Below are 19,603 nucleotides of genomic sequence, written 5' to 3' on the forward strand. Positions count from 1 at the left end.
GCCCCTTTGACAGTCACAGTTACCCGAGTTCCCCTATAACAATAAGTGCCCACTTTACATTTAATAATGTCCAGAGCCCCACCCATTTAGCACTGCTGATCACACTGATTGGTACTGAGGGCACAGTGGCTGGCATTATGGGCACAGTAGCTGGTACTGTTGGCACATTGACTAGTACTGAGGAAAAGAAAGAACAGAGAGAGAGATAAAAGAAAACAGAGAAAGAAAGGAGAGAAAGAAAGAACAGAGAAAGAAGCAATGAAAGAAACAAACAAACAAAGAGGGGAAAGAAAGAGATAACAGAGAAAGAGAAAGAAAGAGGGGAAAGAAAGAAACAGAGAGAAAGAAAGAGGGGACAGAAAAAAGAACAGAGAGCGAGAGAGAAAAAAAAGAAAGAGGGGAAAGAAAGAAAGAACAGAGAGTGAGAGAGAAAGAAAGAGGGGAAAGAAAGAACAGAGAAAGAAAAAGGGAAAGAAAGAAAGAACAGAGAGAGAAAGATAGAAGCAAACAAAGTAAGAGGGGAAAGAAAGAGAGAACAGAGAGAGAAAGAAAGAGGGGAAAGAAAGAAACAGAGAGAAAGAAACAAAGAACAGAGGGAGAGAAAAAGGGGAAAGAAAAAAGAACAGAGAGAGAGAAAAAAGAAAGAGGGGAAAGAAACAACAGAGAGTGGGAGAGAAAAAAAGAGGGGAAAGAAAGAAAGAACAGAGAGAGAAAAAAGAAAACAGAGAGAGAAAGAAACGAGAAAGAGAAAGTAAGAAAAGAAAAGAGAGGGAAAGAAAGAGGGGAAAGAAAGAACAGAGGGAGAAAGATGGAAACAAAGAAAGAGGGGAAAGAAAGAGAGAACAGAGAAAGAGAAAGAAAGAGGGGAAAGAAAGAACAGAGAGAAAGAAAGAAGAAAGAAACAGAGAGAGAAAGAAAGGAAATAAAGAAAGAACAGAGCGAAAGAAAGAACAGAGAAAAAAGAACAGAGAGAAAGAAAGAGAGGACAGAAAAAAGAATAGAGAGAGAGAAAAAAAAAGAAAGAGGGGAAAGAAAGAACAGAGAGAAAGAACAGAGAGAGAAAAAGAAAGACGGGAAAGAAAGAAACAGAGAGAGAAAGAAAGAACAGAGAGAAAGAAGGAGGGGACAGAAAAAAAGAACAGAGAGAGAGAGAAAAAATAAAGAGGGGAAAGAAAGAACAGAGAGAAAGAAAGAAAGAAAGAACAGAGTGAGAGAAAGAAAGAGGGGAATGAAAGAACAGAGAGAAAGAAAGAACAGAGAGAGAAAGAAAGAGGGGAAAGAAAGAAACAGAGAGAGAAAGAAAGAACAGAGAGAAAGAAACAGGGGACAGAAAAAAAGAAAAGAGGGAGAGATAGAAAAAAAGGGGAAAGAAAGAACAGAGAAGGAATGAGAAAGAAAAAGGGGAAAGAAATAAAGAACATAGAAAGAATGAACAGAGAGAAAGAACAGAGAGAGAGAAAGAAAGAACAGAGAGAGAGAGAAAGAACAGAGAGAAAGAAAGAACAGAAAGAGAGAAAGAACAGGGAAAGAAGAACAGAGATAGAAAGAAAGAAAGAACAGAGCAAAAGAAAACAGAGAGAGAAAGGAAGATTCTATAAAGATACATAGGCAGCCCGGCTCCCATTGTAATGCCCACCTGAGCCTCCTGGTGCAGGACATATCATGATCCGCTCACCTGGCTGACATCCCTGATTCCAAGGTGATCTTGCTGTTCGCGTTGTACACACACGGCTACGCTCCGTACACCTCGTACACACACATCTCCGCTCCGTACACCTCGTACACAAACACCTCTGCTCCGTACACCTCGTACACACACACCTCCGCTCTGTACACCTCGTACGCATTCGGCTCTGCTCCGTACACATCTGGCTCTGCTCCGTACACCTCGTACACACACGGCTCTGCTCCGTACACCTCGAACACACACGGCTCCGCTCCGTACACACACGGCTCCGCTCTGTACACCTCATACACACGCGGCTCTGCTTGTACACCTCGTACACACAGAGCTCTCATACGTCAACTTGTAAACTCCTCCTGACCCCACACATAAACTTCCCTCATCCAGCAGTGGACCATGACTACCAGCACAGCAGAGTCCTGCAGACACGGAGGCCCCTGATCATGTGACCCCTGACTCCTCCCCTCCTGTGACCTCATCACAGGCCCTGTGCACTCAGAACAGCCGAGCGACATCATTGCAGGCTGTGAGGAGCTGCGGTGGCCGGGTCTCTGCGGGAGGGTGAAGATGGGGTCGGTGCAGGGGGGGGCGTGGCGGCTTATCTCCCTTCAGTGCGGGAAAGTAAAATCCCGCGCGGGACAGCGGGGGGTGGGGGGAATCCAAATCGGGACTATACTGCGTAGCTCTGGGTGGGCCCCCTCCCGTGGGCCCCCTCCCCCTTTGCCCCTCCCGGTAGCTACGCTACTGACCCAAACATATTCATACTACTACTTAAAGGAATTGTCCAGCCTGTGAATCTTCACAGGTTGTGCTATCAGGATTTTCCAGTGCTGGTGCCAGTAGCTGCCGGTCATATGCATACTTCCTGGCCACATTCCGACTAGACTTAGTTAGAAGGCATTGATCATTTCACTTCTATTGAGAGTCGTTGCACTCATCTAGTTGGCATGTGACCGCATGTATGCAAATTGCTAAAATACGCCACTACTTCCAACTCAGATTCTGACTGCTGTGACCAATACTCAGTTTAAAAGGGCCACAGTGCTAATTTACATTGTACCTGTTCTTTCACTCGAAACTTGTACAAAACACATCATCTTGCTATCCTCATCTCCCACAACAAATTAAAACAGCTTATGGTGCATATACCAGTTTAGGATTTCCGGGAAGAGTTCAGATTCTTATGTTTTATAGCTTGCCATCCACTACTTTCGTGAGCTGTTCCTCAACATCAGCACTCTGCCTGCATTATATGAGCTGAAACTTAATTTCACTTCACTGTGAGGTCTGTGCGCAGTTTCATAGATAGATGAGGAGCAGAGGAAACAATATCCCACCATCACTTCCTGTACTTGTCTCAGCATCTCGGCTGCTAAAGACAGGTCACTTGCCAAGCACTGTACAGACAAGAGTGTCCAGCACACTAGTGGCCCGTGGAGTGATTTATAGAGATACGACAACAGAATTTTTCAAATTAAGTGATTTGCAGATTTACTATTCATGACATTAATTTCAGACAACTTGATTTATATGATAAAGGGACCAATTAAAATGGAAACCCCTACCACAATTTTTCACTGCAAGCTGGTGCTCCTGGTAACTCACTGTACTGGAAATTGCAGTGCAAAATGAAGTCCCTCAATTTCAGTTGGGTTCTGGCAGTTGGCTCCTCGTTGATTAGGAAGTTATGGAAAATCTTAGTGGTATGCCATCACTTTCTGTGATGGGAATAACCTCTTTTTCTATGGTTAGTTTACATGTAGCATGGAGATGGTGTACATTGAATAGTATGGCTCCTTCCAGACTTGGTTCGCCATTCCTACCTGTTGATAAACCTTGTAGAATTCAAAAATTCAAGTCACTGGATATATGAGTAACACTTCACTATAATGTATCTGAATGTTAACAATAATATTAATTATATAACGCTAACATATTCCACAGAACTTTACAATTCAGAGGTTACATATCCAAACAAAATCAGACATTATAGAATAATATATAGTTCACCAATTCAAATAAGATGTGTGAGGACCCTAGTCATAAGAGCTTACAATCTACTCGGAAGAAGAGGAGAAACAGAAGGTAAAATTGCATGTAGTGTATGTACCGGATTAGGGTCACCTTGACGTGGTGGGATGTCTTTTACGTTTTTTTATTTAAAACAGTGTTAACTAAGTACCTTATGTTACTTTTCTGCATTATTGCTATTTATTTATTTACTGCAGGATATTTACTCATTTTGTTTTTATTTTAGATTCAGTCTACACAGAAGTAGGGGGGAACAGTAGGTAAAAAGTGTTTGTAGTATATGAAGCAGCCATCATTATAATAAATAAGGGTATTTATGCAACACCGCATGAATCGGTCATCAGTCGGTATCTGTATATGTTCAGATATAAAGTGCTAATGAGTGACAGCATGACATTTATTATGCATGGCAACAATACAAAAAATATCAAGTGTGAAAATTAACATGAGGCATGTGGCTTATGCACGCAAGTATGAATTGCTCACCTATGTGAGTGACAACTCAGCCACTCTATAGGATAGGGGCGTGTTGAGCTGTCAGTCTTGTGAGTGACAGCCCAATCGCCCAATCTGAGCAGAGATGTGCTGGACTGTCGGTATTTTGATCAGGGCCGCCATCACAGCATTACTGCCTTTACTGCTGTATGGGGCCTGGTGATCAGCAGTACAGAAGGGGGCCCGGGCCCCACCCGTTATGCTTCTGCTCACCAGGCCCTGTCACGCACTAAAGTGCTGTGCTCTACGTCGCACACATCGGCGCTTTGGCCTGCAAGCTTTCTTGAAGCTCCATGGCTGTCTAACCTTGCCTTCTGCGCAGTTGTAGCTCCCTTCACCTTCTCTGTACTTCCGATCAGGTGACTGCGCGTATGCAACGATGTCATTGCGTACACGCCGACATGTACTAGGACACTAGAAGCGGAACTGCACCTGCCTGAGGTAAGTATGAAAACATTTTTGTTTTCTTTATAAAATGAATTAAATGGGTGAGGGAAGGAGGAGGGGGAACTGCAAATAATGAAGTAGTGGGGTGAGGGGGGACTGCACATGATGAAGGGGTGAGGAAGACTGCACATGATGAAGTGTATCTGAGGGGGAGGGGGGACTACAAATGATGAAGTATGTCTGAGGGGGGACTGCAAATGTTGAAGTGTATCTGGGGGGTCTGCAAATGATGAAGTGTGTCTGAAAGGGGACTGCAAATGATGAAGTGGGGGGGACGGCAAATTAAGTGAGGGGAGAATGGGAGACTGAAAATGATGAACTGAGTGTGAGGGACCGGGAACAGGAATTGAATTCAAGGTGCGGGGTGTGGAGAGCAAATGATGAACTGAAGGTCGGGGTGGGGTGAGCAAATGATGACTTGGGGGGAGACCAAATAATAGAGAATTTTGAGGGTGGGGGAGTAAATGATATATTGAATGTGAGGGAGAGCAGTTGATAATGAATAGAGGGTGAGAGCGAGAAGACATGACAATAAATTGGGGCGGAAGGAGCATGTAAATATAATGAATCGGGGGAGCAGGAAGCACATAGTGTGGGCGCTGAGGATGCAGTGACTGGTAATAAATTGTTGGAAAGAATACAAGTGCTAATTAATTTATATATTTATTAGGTGGGGAAAGTGGCTATGCATAGTTAGTAGGGTCACAGTGGTGGATTATAATTTATATTTGAAATGGTGGGTTGCATAATAACGAATTAAATATTAATGATGGGTGCATGTCTCTATTTAGCTGAAGAAAGGGAAAAAGTGGGGAATGTGCTCTGGAAGCAGGGCTCTAGGTAACTATGTGTTATTTTATGCAGAGACGAGACCGGGCTAGAAGACGTGATGGCGGTCGGTACACTATGTACAGAGCTCCTGTGTATAATGTCACTGGTGATCCCTGTATTACCTGTACACTGACAGTAAATACAGAGCTCCTGTGTGTCAAAGAAAACTGCTGCCGCAGACGTGGCCCATCCCAAAAACACCCCCACACCGACTGACCACGACGGTGTGGGGCGGGCGTCTCCCAGGGACGCAATATGGACCCTCTATACTGCAGAGGGGGACCCGGGACTACCCTGAACCAGAAATGAGCAGTGACCGGGATTCTGTGGCAGCTGAGCATGTGGACAATGAGAAGACACGTAGGACTTGATTACACCACACAACTTCAGGTATAGAGAACATAAAGTTTACTAAAGTAAAGTCACACAGTACATAAGCCAAACATGACTATGCCAGGCTCCCGATTCCACACCTCCCAGAAGGGTACCACCCAGTGGACCCCAAGGCACCAACGAATCACCGAGGCACACATAGGCGGGTCATCGGGACATCAGGACACAGGCAAGACATCAGGGTACACAAGGTCATCAGGACGCAGGCAGGACATCAGGGTACACGCAGGCAGGACATCAGGGTACACGAGGACATCAGGACACCGGCAAGACATCAGGGACACCGGCAAGACATCAGACAGCAGTCGTTTGGTTCCGGACATCCGACATGACCTACAGGCACCACTGCGGTCATCAGGCTCCTAGCTTCAGGCAGCGGTCATCAGGTTCCAGACTGCGGTCATGAGGCTCCGGGCATCGGACCTAGGAAGGAACTCAAGCGTGATGGTGCTAGAACCGCAGGATTGCTGGAACTAGCACCGCATGGTAGTCAGAGCAGACGGTAGTAGATGCTTAGCGGAAACACCAGTTACAAGAGACTCAGAATCTCTGGGTGCGAGGCTCCAGACACAAAGGGATTCCAGGAACACAACACAACAGACAGTTCAGATAGGGTCAGGTACAGGATCAAGGATTCAGGCCTGGATATACCGCCTCCAGGACAGGCGCAGGAACTGGAATCAAGGCAAGGACTTTGGTACCAAAACATACAGGAGAGGTCAAGGAACACAAACCACACATGGCAAAGTTCAGGAGCTTTATGAGTAGCTCTGGCCCCATCCATAGGGCAGGGGAACTCTATATAGGAGTTGGCCCTCAGCAATTGTTTGGGGACAGCATTTCAATTACACACGCTAAGCCTGATAAAAGCAGGGAAGACGTGGCCATGCAAGCCATAAGCACAAACAGAAACCATAACAGCACAGTCAGTGCAGGAACTGAGGCTCAGGACTCCTGGCAGCGGCTGCACGCCCAGACACATGGAAAGTCATGCACTAGCTGCAAATGACCTCCCAACCCACAGACAGCTTCCACAGAGGCAACCAAGGACGGCTCATGCGGATGGTCATGCAGCAGAGCAAAGACCTAACAACACATGTACGGCTACGCAGCAGAGCAGGGAACTGGGCAGGCTCCAAACAGGTAACAGCCAACAGAATCCCAGCTCAATTGGACCAAAGGGTTAAAGCAAAAACATGCATTGTCATGCCGACAAGCAGATACAGACAGAACGGCATGACATTGTGTATAATGGCATTTAGTATTGTGATTTTTTTATTAATGATCAGTATTGTAGTCTTCGGTTACTATGTGGAGGTAATATGTGATCTGGTCGTAGTGTGACAGTATTTGTTCCTTGTATATGGTATTATTTGGTCACTATTTGATGGTAATATGTGATCTGGTCATGGTGTGACGGACGGTATTTATCCCTTGTAAGTGGTATTAATGGTCATTTAAAAAAAATATGTGACATAAATATACATAAAAATATACATAAAAAGAGTATTGTTATTATAAGAAATTTTTAATAGGCTAGAGCAGAGTAGGGCCTGGCCAAAAGAGTCTACCTTTTCTTGGTGACAGCTTAAAAAAGCTTTTGACCAGAACAAGCTGCTGTTAAAGGGAATCTGTCACCCTTTTTTTTTGCCCTATCAGCTGCCGGCATTGACATCAGGGGCTTATCTACAGCATTCTGTAATGCTGTAGATAAGCCCCTGATGTTGTCACGTACCCCGTCCTGAGTGACACGGCCAGCAGGCCGGTAACTGATACAACAGGACGCGGCATGTGTGATTGTCCTATGTGACGCGGCCCGCAGGCCGGTAACTAATACAATAAGACAAAGGGAATAGGGAAAACCTGGGTAACAATAACAATGGTGGCCCTGTGATAGGGAAACGGGGAAGTGGAGACCTCCTGCACTCCCCTGAGTGAGTGTCTCTACACTCCTAACGTTCCCTAGGCCGGTTCCGCACCGGGCGCCGATCAGGAACCTCAAAACCCTGACTCGCCCTGCACCTAAACCCTCACTAGGGAATTGATCAGTGCGGAAACTAATCCCACCACTGCACTAAACACACACAAGGAAACGTGACAAAACAGGGGAACACCACTTAGCTTTGCTCTGTTGCTTACGCTCCCAGCAACAGAGCCCACCACCTGCGTGCATCTTTTCCTCCACCGTGTCCGACATCTGGGTGCACTGTCCAGAAACGGACCTTCTCAGCATCATAGTGCAGCCTTGGAGCAAACAGAGTCCACACCTGCGTGCAGCTGTCCAGAAACAGAGTCCCGCAAATGAGTCCAGATTTTCTGCCAAAAAGTCCAGCATGCTTGAGTCCAGCTCTCAGAAACAACGTCCAGCATTTTGAGTGCAGCTCTACACCATAGCTGCCACTCCACCAATCCATGCACGAACTCCTTGCTGACACCATAGCTGCGACTCCACCACGACATGCCAGCACTCCTTGCAGACACCATAGCTGACACTCCAGGGATCCCACTGAGCTGCCCATGACTCTCCCCCAGCTCCATCCTTCACCCAGGCCCGCTTGCAAATGAATACTTTATCACCAACAGTGATTAACACACCTGATACTCTCTTATAGAGCTATCACACCTGTTACATAATTACATGCACAAGAGTGTAATGACCCTAATGGCCACCGGGGGGAAAACTACAACTGAAATCACCACAGTGCAATGACCCTAACTGCCATCGGGGCAAAACCACCTTTGGCACACAGCCAAGGGAAAAAAGAAAGGTTACTTTGTGCATTTACTCTGTCAGATCCAACCTGGATCGTGACAGATGTAACCTGAAAGATAAGAAAAACACGTTAGATTATACTCACCGGAGGGGGAAGTTCGGTCCAATGGGTGTCGCGGTCTGGTCCGGCTCCTCCCATCTTCATGCGATGCCGTCTTCTTCTTCCCTTCCTGTAGTGGCTCCGGCGCAGGCGCACTGCTCTGCCCTGTTGAGGGCAGAGCAGAATACTGCAGTAAGCAGGTGCAGACCTCTCCTGACGCCTGCGCACTGCAGGACTCTGCTCTGCCCTCAACAGGGCAGAGCAGTGCGCCTGCGCCGGAGCTACTACAGGAAGGGAAGAAGAGGACGGCATCGTATGAAGATGGGAGGTGCCGGACCGGACCGCGACACCCATCGGACTGGACCGTCCTCTCCGGTGAGTATAATCTAACGTGTTTTTCTTATCTTTCAGGTTACATCGGGGCTTATCTACAGCATTACAGAATTCTGTAGATAAGCCCCTGATGTCAATGCCAGCAGCTGATAGGGCAAAAAAAGGGTGACAGATTCCCTTTAATATCTGATTGGTGAGGATGTGGTGCAGAAGTTGAGTTTTTCCAAGAGTGGGCGGTGGGACTGTGGAAGGTTCCAAGGATCAAGTCTGAGTGGAGTCTCAAAGGGGCTTGAAAATTTTGCCAGTATGGGGCCCTGAAATTCCCAGTGGCAGCCCTGATTGTGATAGACAGATTGCGATCTGGCTGGGCTTTCAGGGTCTTCTAGGTGTCACTCATTCTGGGTGATTACCTGGCTATTTAGCTGATTGGCTATTATCAGACCTTGTAGGGGTGTGTTTTCTCTATGATCTGTATTCTGATATCCTTGTCTTTGTCACCGGAACTGGATTTGCCTTTTTAACTATCCCTTTTTATTACCCCTTTGACACACTCTGAGCTTGCTTTCCTGACCCCGGACTTTGCTTTTGAGTATCCATTTGAATTATCCCTTTGTCTATGACGTACCCTCCTGGCATTTGACCACGGAATCCTTGACTTCCTGTCTCACGGCTTGCCAGTGAGAAGTGACTCAGTATCACACCTATACTGTAGAATGGATGTATTTAGATGTTTTTAAAAGGAACCCTGTCACCTTGGAAAACACTATTTACCTGCAGACACAGGGTTAATCTGCAGGATAATAAACTTACAATGCTCCTTGGCTGACATATTGAAAGTGAGGCTACCAGGAGAAAATTATCTTTTATCCTCCAGAGAACAACTGGTTATCAGTCATTGGGTCATGCCCAGAGCGGCTTCAAAGAGGCAACTGTAAACATCTCCCGATAGTTGATTGACAGCTTGCTCTGCGCTGCACATACACACTGCTGACTGTCAATCAAAATGATGGAATGTGCCTTTTAACGTACAGTGAGTGGTGCTCTGAGTGGTGACTGTAGCTGCTCCGTGCACCATCCCCATGACTGAAGTCTGGCAGCTCCTAGGAGGAATTAAGCTCTTTTTCTTCTTGTAGCCAAACTCTCAGTAAGGCATCAAGGCAGCATTGTAATTTGTATGCACCTGCAGATTAACCCTATATCTTCAGGTATAGAGCTTTCCAAGTTAACAGGTTTATTTTAACCTTTGCTTATCTCCAGAGTTATTTATGATGAGTCTGATGGAACTGAGGAAGAAGAAGAAGATACAGTGGTCAATATCGCCAGTGTTTGCCAAGTATGTCCAAAACTACACTGTAATTTTTTTTCAGATGGAATAAATAAAAGTGTTCATATATCAGGTGCCTGGAAATCTTGAATTCTGCATGTATAACAGGAGCAGGGATGTGGTTACAGTCTGATGCGGGTGGAGTAATGTTAATGCCCATTAATTCTGCAAGATTATGAATAAGTAATCTTACACAACATCCAGTGACACAGTTTTACAGCAAAACATCCTAATCTAGTGGAGAGAAAAGTGAGTAGAGTTGCCTTATAGAATATAAAAATAATATACATATGCTGGGCATTTTTGGTGTTGAGTACTTTGTGTCTAGTGATTATTTGCCTTTTTCTCAGAGTGGCATGTATTGTACTGATATGGTTACACAATCGCTTGTTCTGGTTATTAAGATGCTACGTCGACAATTCCTTCCCAGGCAGTACGTCGTGCCTTTATTACCTGTATTCAGTTGTATTTTCTATTGTTACATGTTTTTATTGCTTTGCATGCTATTAAATTAAAATACAAATCTAAAATTCAAGGCAAAATAATGAAAAATACAAAGAAAATAAGATTATCATCAGGGAATATAGATTGGGTTGTATTTTATCATACCTCTTCTGTTCACAACTGCATCATAGTTTCTGTTTTTTATCAGTAATCAAGTTGCAGTGCATGCCACCAGTGCATGCGACCAGTGCATGCCAAGCTATTCTTTCTTTCAAATCTGCCAGAATCTGTAATTTAGGCTCTGATGCAAAATGTGAACAAAGCCTTCATGCTGTTATGATTATTGTTGCTAATATTCTATCTAACAATATGTATTGCAAAAAATAATGTTATACTTTTAATGGAAATTTTTGAACAGTAAAACTACATTATTTTTTGATCAGTATGGCTTATTTATGATAGTGAAATTCTATGATGTCTCATAGATGAATTTGAAACACATTGAAAATATACATTTTTTTTTCATGGCTTTCATTAAAGGCATGGTCTAGTAACGATAAGTAATAACTAGAGTTGAGCGACTTTGGACGGATCGGGTTTCATGAAACAAAATTTGAATCAGATGAAACTGGTCCGACAAGGGCAAAAAAGTCTGCGTTTCGTCCGAAACCCGGCCCCAATGCAAGTCAATGGGGAATAAAAGTCGGCATTGAGTGGATGAATGTCATCCACTCAATGCCGACTTTTATTTCCCATTGGCTTGCATTGGGGGTCGGGTTTCGGATGAAACTCCAACTTTTTTGCCCTAGTCGGACCAGTTTCATCCGACTCAAATTTTGTTTCATGAAACCCGATCCGTCCAAAGTCGCTCAACTCTAGTAATAACGGGTCTATAAGGCTATGTTCACACCTGCATATGGCTGGTCTGCGTATGGCTGTGTACGTCTTCCCTTAAGCTCCGCCTACTTCCACATGCCTATCTTTAACATTGGGTACGCAGGGACATGCGTTGTATGCGGAGGCGTCTGCATGCGGTGTTTTGACGTGCCGCCGAATGCACAGAAATGCAACATAAGCAAGGGTGAACTTAGCCTAAGCGATAATTTATAAAACGGTGGTAGTTCAGCAGTTAAGGGCCCCTTTATCTCTGTTAGGCTGGTTTCACATTTGCGTTTTTTAGCGCTGGAAAAAAACGCACACCTGCGCATGCGTTTTTTCCCCTATATTTAACATGGGTGCGCATACCTGCGCGCTGGTAAGCGCATGTATGCGATTTTCATGCGCTGCGTTTTTTTGGGGTGTGCGTTGGGATTTTCCAGACGCAGCATGTTGCATTTTTTGGCCCTGCAAAAAAGCGCATGCGCACATATGCGCACGTTTTGCGCTAAAAATGGCCATTATAGCCTATGGATGCGCATATGTGCGCACTGGCATGCTCATGTATGCGTTTTTTTGCATATGCGTTTTTTTTTTTAACCATGGAATTTAGGGGTTTGGGTTAGAGTTAGGGTTAGTTAAGGGGGTTTAGGGTTAGGGTTATGGTCAGGGTCAGGGTTAGGGTTGGGGTTTGGGTCAGGGTTAGGGTTAAGTATGGTTTTGTTAAGGATTAGGGTCATGGTTAGGGTCAGGATTAGGGTTAAGTATGGTTTTGTTAAGGGTTAGGGTCAGGGTTAGGGTTAGGGTTAAGTATGGTTTTGTTAAGGATTAGGGTCAGGGTTAGGGTCAGGATTAGGGTTAGTATGGTTTTGTTAAGGGTTAGGGTCAGGGTTAGGGTTAGGGTCAGGATTAGGGTTAAGTATGGTTTGGTTAAGGGTTAGGGTCAGGGTCAGGGTTAGGGTTAGGGTTAGGGTTAAGTATGGTTTTGTTAAGGGTTAGGGTCAGGGTTAGGGTTAGGGTCAGGGTCAGGGTTAGGGTTAGGGTTAGGGTCAGGGTTAGGGTCAGGATTAGGGTTAAGTATGGTTTTGTTAAGGATTAGGGTCAGGGTTAGGGTCAGGATTAGGGTTAGTATGGTTTTGTTAAGGGTTAGGGTCAGGGTTAGGGTTAGGGTCAGGGTTAGGGTCAGGATTAGGGTTAAGTATGGTTTGGTTAAGGGTTAGGGTCAGGGTCAGGGTTAGGGTTAGGGTTAGGGTCAGGGTTAGGGTTAAGTATGGTTTTGTTAAGGGTTAGGGTCAGGGTTAGGGTTAGGGTTAGGGTCAGGGTTAGGGTTAGGGTTAGTTAGGGTTTAGGGTTTGGGTTAGGGTTAAGTATGATTTGGTTAAGGGTTAGGGTTAGGGTCAGGGTTAGGGTTAGGGTCAGGGTTAGGGTTAGTAAAGTCATGGTTTGGGTAGTGTGAGGGGCCACCTAAAAATGTTGGAAAAAAACGCAAACGCGGTAAAAACGCACTAAAAACGCATACAAACGCATAAAAACGCTGCGTTTTTTTCATGCATGCTCATAAAAATGCTTGAAAAAAACGCAGCAGTTGTATGCTTATGTATGCGTTTTTTCAATGCGTTTTTTTGCGGGAAAAACGCGCTGCAAAAAAAAGCAAGTGTGAAACTAGCCTTAGGCCGGGGTTACACTTGCGAGAAACTCTGACAAGTCTCGCATGTTTATACCCGGCACTGCTGCCGGCACTTGGATCGGAGCATTCAGCTGCATAGAAATACATGCAGCCGCACATTCCGGTCCCGTATAACATGGTCAAGTGCTATCCAATGTTTTATCACATAGCCCTCGGACCAGTGTTATTCTATGGGGCAGTGCATATCTGCGAGTAATTTCTCATTCTGATTAAGCGTTAGAAAACAATCGCAGCACCCTGGGATTAGCTCAGAGAGTCGGATAGCATGCACTCATACATGTCTGTGGGTTCATTTGAAACCAGACTGCACTCGGATATAGTCTGAGTGCAGTCCGTTTAATAGCGGATTCTGGCAATTGAGGAGATGGAGAAATTACTTTTTTAGACTGCTCTGCACCTATGCTGTGATTCTTGCATGCAAGAGAATCGGATCACTGTAGAATGACGCTTGGCTCACTCTCACAGCAGATTTTGAGCCGAGGGTTATCTGCAAATAGTATCCTATTATCTCGTATGAGAGAATCATCGGATGCTACTCGACAGTGCGAGTGAACCCTTAGAATGGAATGGCAGTGCGCATGCTGAACTCGGCAAGCATGCACACTACCGATCGATTTTAACTGGTATAGCAGTGCCCCGTTCTGCTGATAAGTGTGGTTCCTTCATCAATCCATAAGTTATCTGCTGTATAGGTAGGTGATACCATCACCCCTTATTAAAATAGTACACATCTTCCACAATTTGCCTGGGGTTTGAAAATTTATGAGCACAACTCTATGTGCATTTACACTGCAGGGTACAGAAGAGAAATCAAACCACACGCACTAATATATGCATCTTCATGACAGAAAGATCTACTACATTAAATTTGTTGACATGGCGGGTAAAGCCCCCATTACACACTGCGATATCGCTAGCAATATCGCTGTAAAGTCACCGATTTTGTGACGTAGCAGCGATATTGCTAGCTATATCGCTATGTCTGATACTTACCTCCGACCGGCTCCCCCGCTGATTATCGCTGGTCGTGCGAGAGGGTCCTGGATCATTTCTCATCGGGCGCTTCCTGTGGCGCCGACGAGCGACGCGTGGACGCGGGAAGGAGGATGTCAGGATCGCCGCGTCTGACAGGTAAGTAGCGACCCCAGCTATGTCGCTGTTGAGATCTGCCTGTGTGGCAGCTCACTAGCGACCACTTAGCGATGCACCAGCGATCCATATCGTTGTCGGGATCGCTGCTGCATCGCTAAGTGTAACGGTACCCTAAGAGAACATTTCATGCATGCAATGTCAGGTAACATTGTGACAATGGGAAACATGGCAGAGGATCTAAGTGAAACATACCGGTAAATAAAAAAAAGTCCAAAATAAAGAACAGTGCCAAAGAGTTCCAGCAATTCCAACCACACCTATTATACCAAATATCACACAGGGTGCATAGACAAGGGAAGTTCTCCTGTTCTACTGTAGCTGTTTACCTATGGATGCAAGTAGAAGCCAGATCCCTGGCAAACAAAAGAATGGAGCATTTCTATATACTGTGACTGTATCATATGGTTTCAACCATTAAGGTGGAAACCCCACTCGCCCAAAGCGCCGCCCCTTTCTGTGCGCACGGTGATTCCGGATGTGCTCATTGAACACATCCGGAATCTCCGCAGCGTATACATAGAGTAGGCTATTTACCTTGCGGAGACTTAGCATCTCCGCAAGGTAAACAGACATGCTGCAGTCTAAAAGACGCGCCACATATCAGGTTTAATGGGTGTGTCACCCGCATATTAGGACGCATAGTGGAGATGGGATTTCATAAAATCCCATCCACTATGCTGTAACATCTGGACGCTGCGGATTGAACGCTGTGGCTGAATGCAGCGCTCAACCCGCAGCTAATCCGGATGTATTCCTGAACGTGGAAAAATACCCTAAAAGAAAAATCTCACTTAGACTGTTGTCCTTATCTTTAGCTGTGGTTGTGCCACAAATACTTGATGTGAGAGGAGATCTAGTACAACTTCAGCAGTTTGAGCTTGTAAATAAATGTCAGGCTGGAGTCACACACAACGTAGAAAACTACGGTGAGTATTTTACATTCGTAATACGCAGAAATGTTCCCTGAACAGTGATCCATATGTCATCCGTTGGCTAGGCGTGACTGCGTTTTTTGCTCATGTAAGCATCTGTATGTAATCCGTATGGCATCCGTATGCCGAGATTTTCTTGCCGACTTGCAAAATGAACATATAATGGATCCCAATGACAGATTAAAACACACACAAAAGATTAGATATAGACACATAGAATACATATATATATATATATATATATATATATATATACACACACATGTCATTGAGACACATATATATATATATATATTTCATAGCGTTCTCCATAGCATAATAGCCGCTAAATCAATTGCTGGCTTCTGTAAAATCATTACAAAACCCGACATGAAATGACACATGGTTTACATACAGTAAACCATTTCATTTCATTTAGTTTTATATATGTCTTTGGCTAATAATTAGATTAGGGTATGTGTGTCAAATTTGGGACATGTAGGTGTTAAATTAACGGTTAAATTTGTTGAAAAAAATTGCGTGGGCTACCATGGTAATTTCTCCCCCAGAAAGGGAAAGCCAGTGAGTGGGGGCAGATATTAATAGCCTTGTTTTTGCCCCCCCCAGGCACGCCCTACTGACCGGAGATGAACTAATAAGCGTGGGAAAGTTTCTGAACTTTTTCTCACACTGTCAGTTCACCTCCGGTCAGCCGGGGACTTCGCACAACCTCAGTGATGTCAGTGGTATGACAATGACATGTATATATTGTAATGCAGTGACCCTGTGACAGCTAGGGGGCGCTGTGTGGGCTTCCCAGGACATGCATGCAGGTGTTCCCTTTATTGTGATGGGGAAATAGTGAGCGGCAGGATTGTAAATGGCCGATAAGTATCACAAGGGTGGGTGCCTTGTGATGGAAGCTGGAATGTGTATTGATCAGCAGAGGTACTGCTGATGGTTTATGTTTTACAATAGGGAAGCTTCCAAGTGACTTGGTGAGATGAGTGGGACCAGTCACCTACAAACCCACCCAGGGGCGTGTGTCTGAACACCAAATGTAAAGCCTGTGTGTGTATGGCTGGGTGTGTTGAAAGGACCTGCAATGAGGTCATGAGCCATGTGATCCATACCTCACCTGTGGGTGTGACTATGGACCATATAATGTGCCTGAGGTCTGGTCACATGGGAGAGAGTGTGTACCTGAATGGTTCAGGGTGCAAGATCCTGGAGGGTCAGTGTTGGGAGATCCTAGGAGGATCGGATCCCTGGAGCATGTGCTGCGACCTTGGACCTGGTGAGGCGTGAGTGTTGGACTGTCTCAGGAGGGGACGGACGTCCTGAATAGCACACGCTGAGGCCCTGGACCTGGTGACCGGTGTGTTGGGAGACCCTGGGGGGAGGGTCGGATCCCTGAATAGCACCCGGTGAGGCCTGTGTGTTGGACGGTTCCAAAGTGGAGATGGACATCCTGAATAGCACACAGACAGGCCACGTGTGTTTGCAGAGTCAGTGACGGCACTGCATTGGGGGAGCTACTGTCCATCTGTGGATCTGGACTGTCAGGTGGCCTGGTGAGCTAGGCGTTGTCCAGGACGGTGATCCCAGTTCGGCAGCTTCCCTGAGAGAGAGGACTACCAAAGAGTCAGCATCTGGAGTAGGAGCTCCTGTGAGGTAACCCCGGACATGGGGATATAACTCTTGGTGCCCGTGATGTTCTATGGACACTAATGAACTGTTCGGCAGGCAGTCCCCCACAGTAACTGGACAAAGAGGTCCAGCGTGTTTAATGACAGCGTGTTAAAGCCGTGTACCAAGGATTGTGATGGACTATGTGTAAGCATGTGGCGTGTAACATGTTTCTCAGCGGTTTATGAAGGCATAATAAATTGCACTAAGTGGAAAGTGTTCCTGTATGCATCAATTTCGCAGCCAAGTGAGTGTCCCCCAACACTAACAATAAGCACTAACTTACAATATGTATTCTATATGTATATATCTATTCATTCTATTCTTTATTAACCTGGCTTTTGTTAAAGGACACCGGTGCGTATTTCTCGCAAGTCACACGTCTGGTCCGTGTGTAATCCGTAGTTTTCTCGCCCCCATAGACTTGCATTGGCGTATTACGGGCGTAATACGCTGACAATCGCAGCATGCTGCGATTTTCTCAGCTTGTATAATACGGCTGAGAAAAAAAAAATTGGCTGATAGGAGCTGCTCCATAGATTAACATTGGTCCAAGTGCAATGCGTTGTTTTTGTGCATAGCACTCATCCGTATTTCTTGCTAGTGTGACTCCGGCCTCAGTGTGTTGTTGCTTCTTGTAAGTTGTAGCACCCTCAGCCAATGGGAAACTTGAACATATTTCCACTAAAAAATATTAGCTTGATTGAAAATACTCCAGATCCTGATTTTTTTTCTACTACATTCTTGTGTTATACTCTTATTGCTGGTGTCCAGTATCAATGATACATTCAGTGGCTTCATAATCTCTAGTGGTCCTTTGGTTGTTGTAATCAATGGAGACATAAATGACTGGTATATTTTATTACTTGTGCACAAGTAGCCTTTGTAATCTACTATAGCCCAGTGGTTTTGTGGTCATGAATGCATTACTTTTAATGAACATACTCAACTGAAAAGATCAGATAGTCAGAACAATTAAGTTTCATGTTAGTAATGGGACTTAAAGGGAATCTGCCAACAGGATTTTGCTACATTATCTGAGAGCAGCATGATATACCGCATTTTTCGGACTAAAGACTCACCGGACCGTAAGATGCACCCCAAATAGCAGAAAAAAGATTATTATAAGATGGGGGTCTATCTTATGGTCTGAATTTAAGGTATCTTACCTGAGGGCCGGCGGTGGTAGAGTGGGGTCATAGGAGGCATGGTCCCTCCCTCAGGAATGCGGCGGCAGCAGTGGGGCAATGCTGCAGTCCTGGGGTATCCCAGCGGTGTGATGCTGTGGGTCGGTGGAGAGGCAGAGCAGATATCAAGTAGCAGACCCTGGAGTCATTTATGATTTACCAGACACTGCAGCATCTTCACGTTATTACTGACTCAGGATGCCGAAAGAAGAAATGTGGCGACGCCACAGCCGAGTCAAGTGCATCACCGGTTTCTAGGTGGCCATCTTCCTGAGGCCGCGTGTGCGCTCATTGAGATCTCGGAGGCCTCCGACTTCAGGAAAATTGCCGCCAAGATCTCAATTTTCAGGAAGATGGCAGCAGGGAAACCACAACAATGCACTCATCACCACCCACCGCCAACACCGAGCATCAGCATCGCCACACCTCTGCCGCTGCTTGTCTCCTGAGCAAGGGATGCTTGCCTCACCACTGCCGCATCCTCCCATAAGCCTGTGTTCGGACTATAAGACGCACCCCCATTTTCCTCCCAAATTTTTTGGGGAAAAAGTGCGTCTTATAGTCTGAAAAATACAGTAGGCAAAGAGAGATGCTGAATCTAACAACGTATCACTTAGTTTACTGGGTGCAGTAGTGGTGACAGAATCAGAGTTCTTAGATTTAGAAATACAGCAGAGTCGAGAAAGAGAACCCCGCCCACACCAGGCTTTGTATGTATATTGTTTATAGACAGTGAGCTGCTTATCACAGGAAGGGGCGGAGTTGGACTAGCATGCACACACTGCTGTAGCCCAGGCAATGACAATCATCAGGTGATAAAACCTTCATTGTAAGTAAACAAAAGCACACAGCCTGACATGTGACACATTCTTGAAACCCATGTTTTAGCTGTCCTCTACTATAGTATAATACTGTACTATAATACCGCTTATAGTACTAGAAGACGTAGTAATACAGTGTCCCAAGAAGTGCCTGCTACAGATTGCCTCCTTACAGCCGCCCTTTTCTCCCATAGCGCAGGTTGTCGTTTTTCTTTCAGCCACTGTAGTGCTGCAGACAATGGCCCCAATGTGCTCAGACCATAGAGTACTACAAATGAAAATGAAACTTGGAGGAGACACTTCCTTGTGCTCAGCTGCTCGCATGTGGGAAGCTGAACTTATTCATTTGGAGCTATGTTCTGGAAGGGCGCTTCTTCGTGTCTGGGTCCCACTGCCAGGTACTGCTTTCTTATTGTTCCATGCCACATTGTATGCTTATGATATTAGCTTGGCATTTCAGTGCCCAACAATGTAACATCACAACC

General features: G+C 45.3%; 1 protein-coding gene across 5 annotated transcripts in view; it reads left to right on the forward strand.

The window, feature by feature from the left end:
* DAO (D-amino acid oxidase) overlaps positions 1 to 19,603 on the forward strand; it is a 142,019-nt gene that overhangs the window by 60,236 nt on the left and 62,180 nt on the right. The window contains exon 1 of one of the 5 annotated variants that reach the window (XM_073582593.1): positions 10,499 to 10,600. The exons of 3 other annotated variants lie outside the window; for them this stretch is intronic. Coding sequence is in view for 1 of the 2 variants with exons in the window: in XM_073582589.1 (XP_073438690.1) it covers positions 19,473 to 19,516 (44 nt within the window). In the remaining variant the exon portion in view is untranslated. Of the gene's footprint in view, positions 1 to 10,498; positions 10,601 to 19,373; positions 19,517 to 19,603 lie in introns of those variants that run through there. One more of the 5 variants, XM_073582589.1, reaches the window with a different exon arrangement.

Source organism: Dendrobates tinctorius, unplaced genomic scaffold (genome assembly GCF_039654945.1).
Source record: "Dendrobates tinctorius isolate UK_male_01 unplaced genomic scaffold, ASM3965494v1 ptg000073l, whole genome shotgun sequence".
Taxonomy (NCBI): Eukaryota; Metazoa; Chordata; class Amphibia; order Anura; family Dendrobatidae; genus Dendrobates; species Dendrobates tinctorius.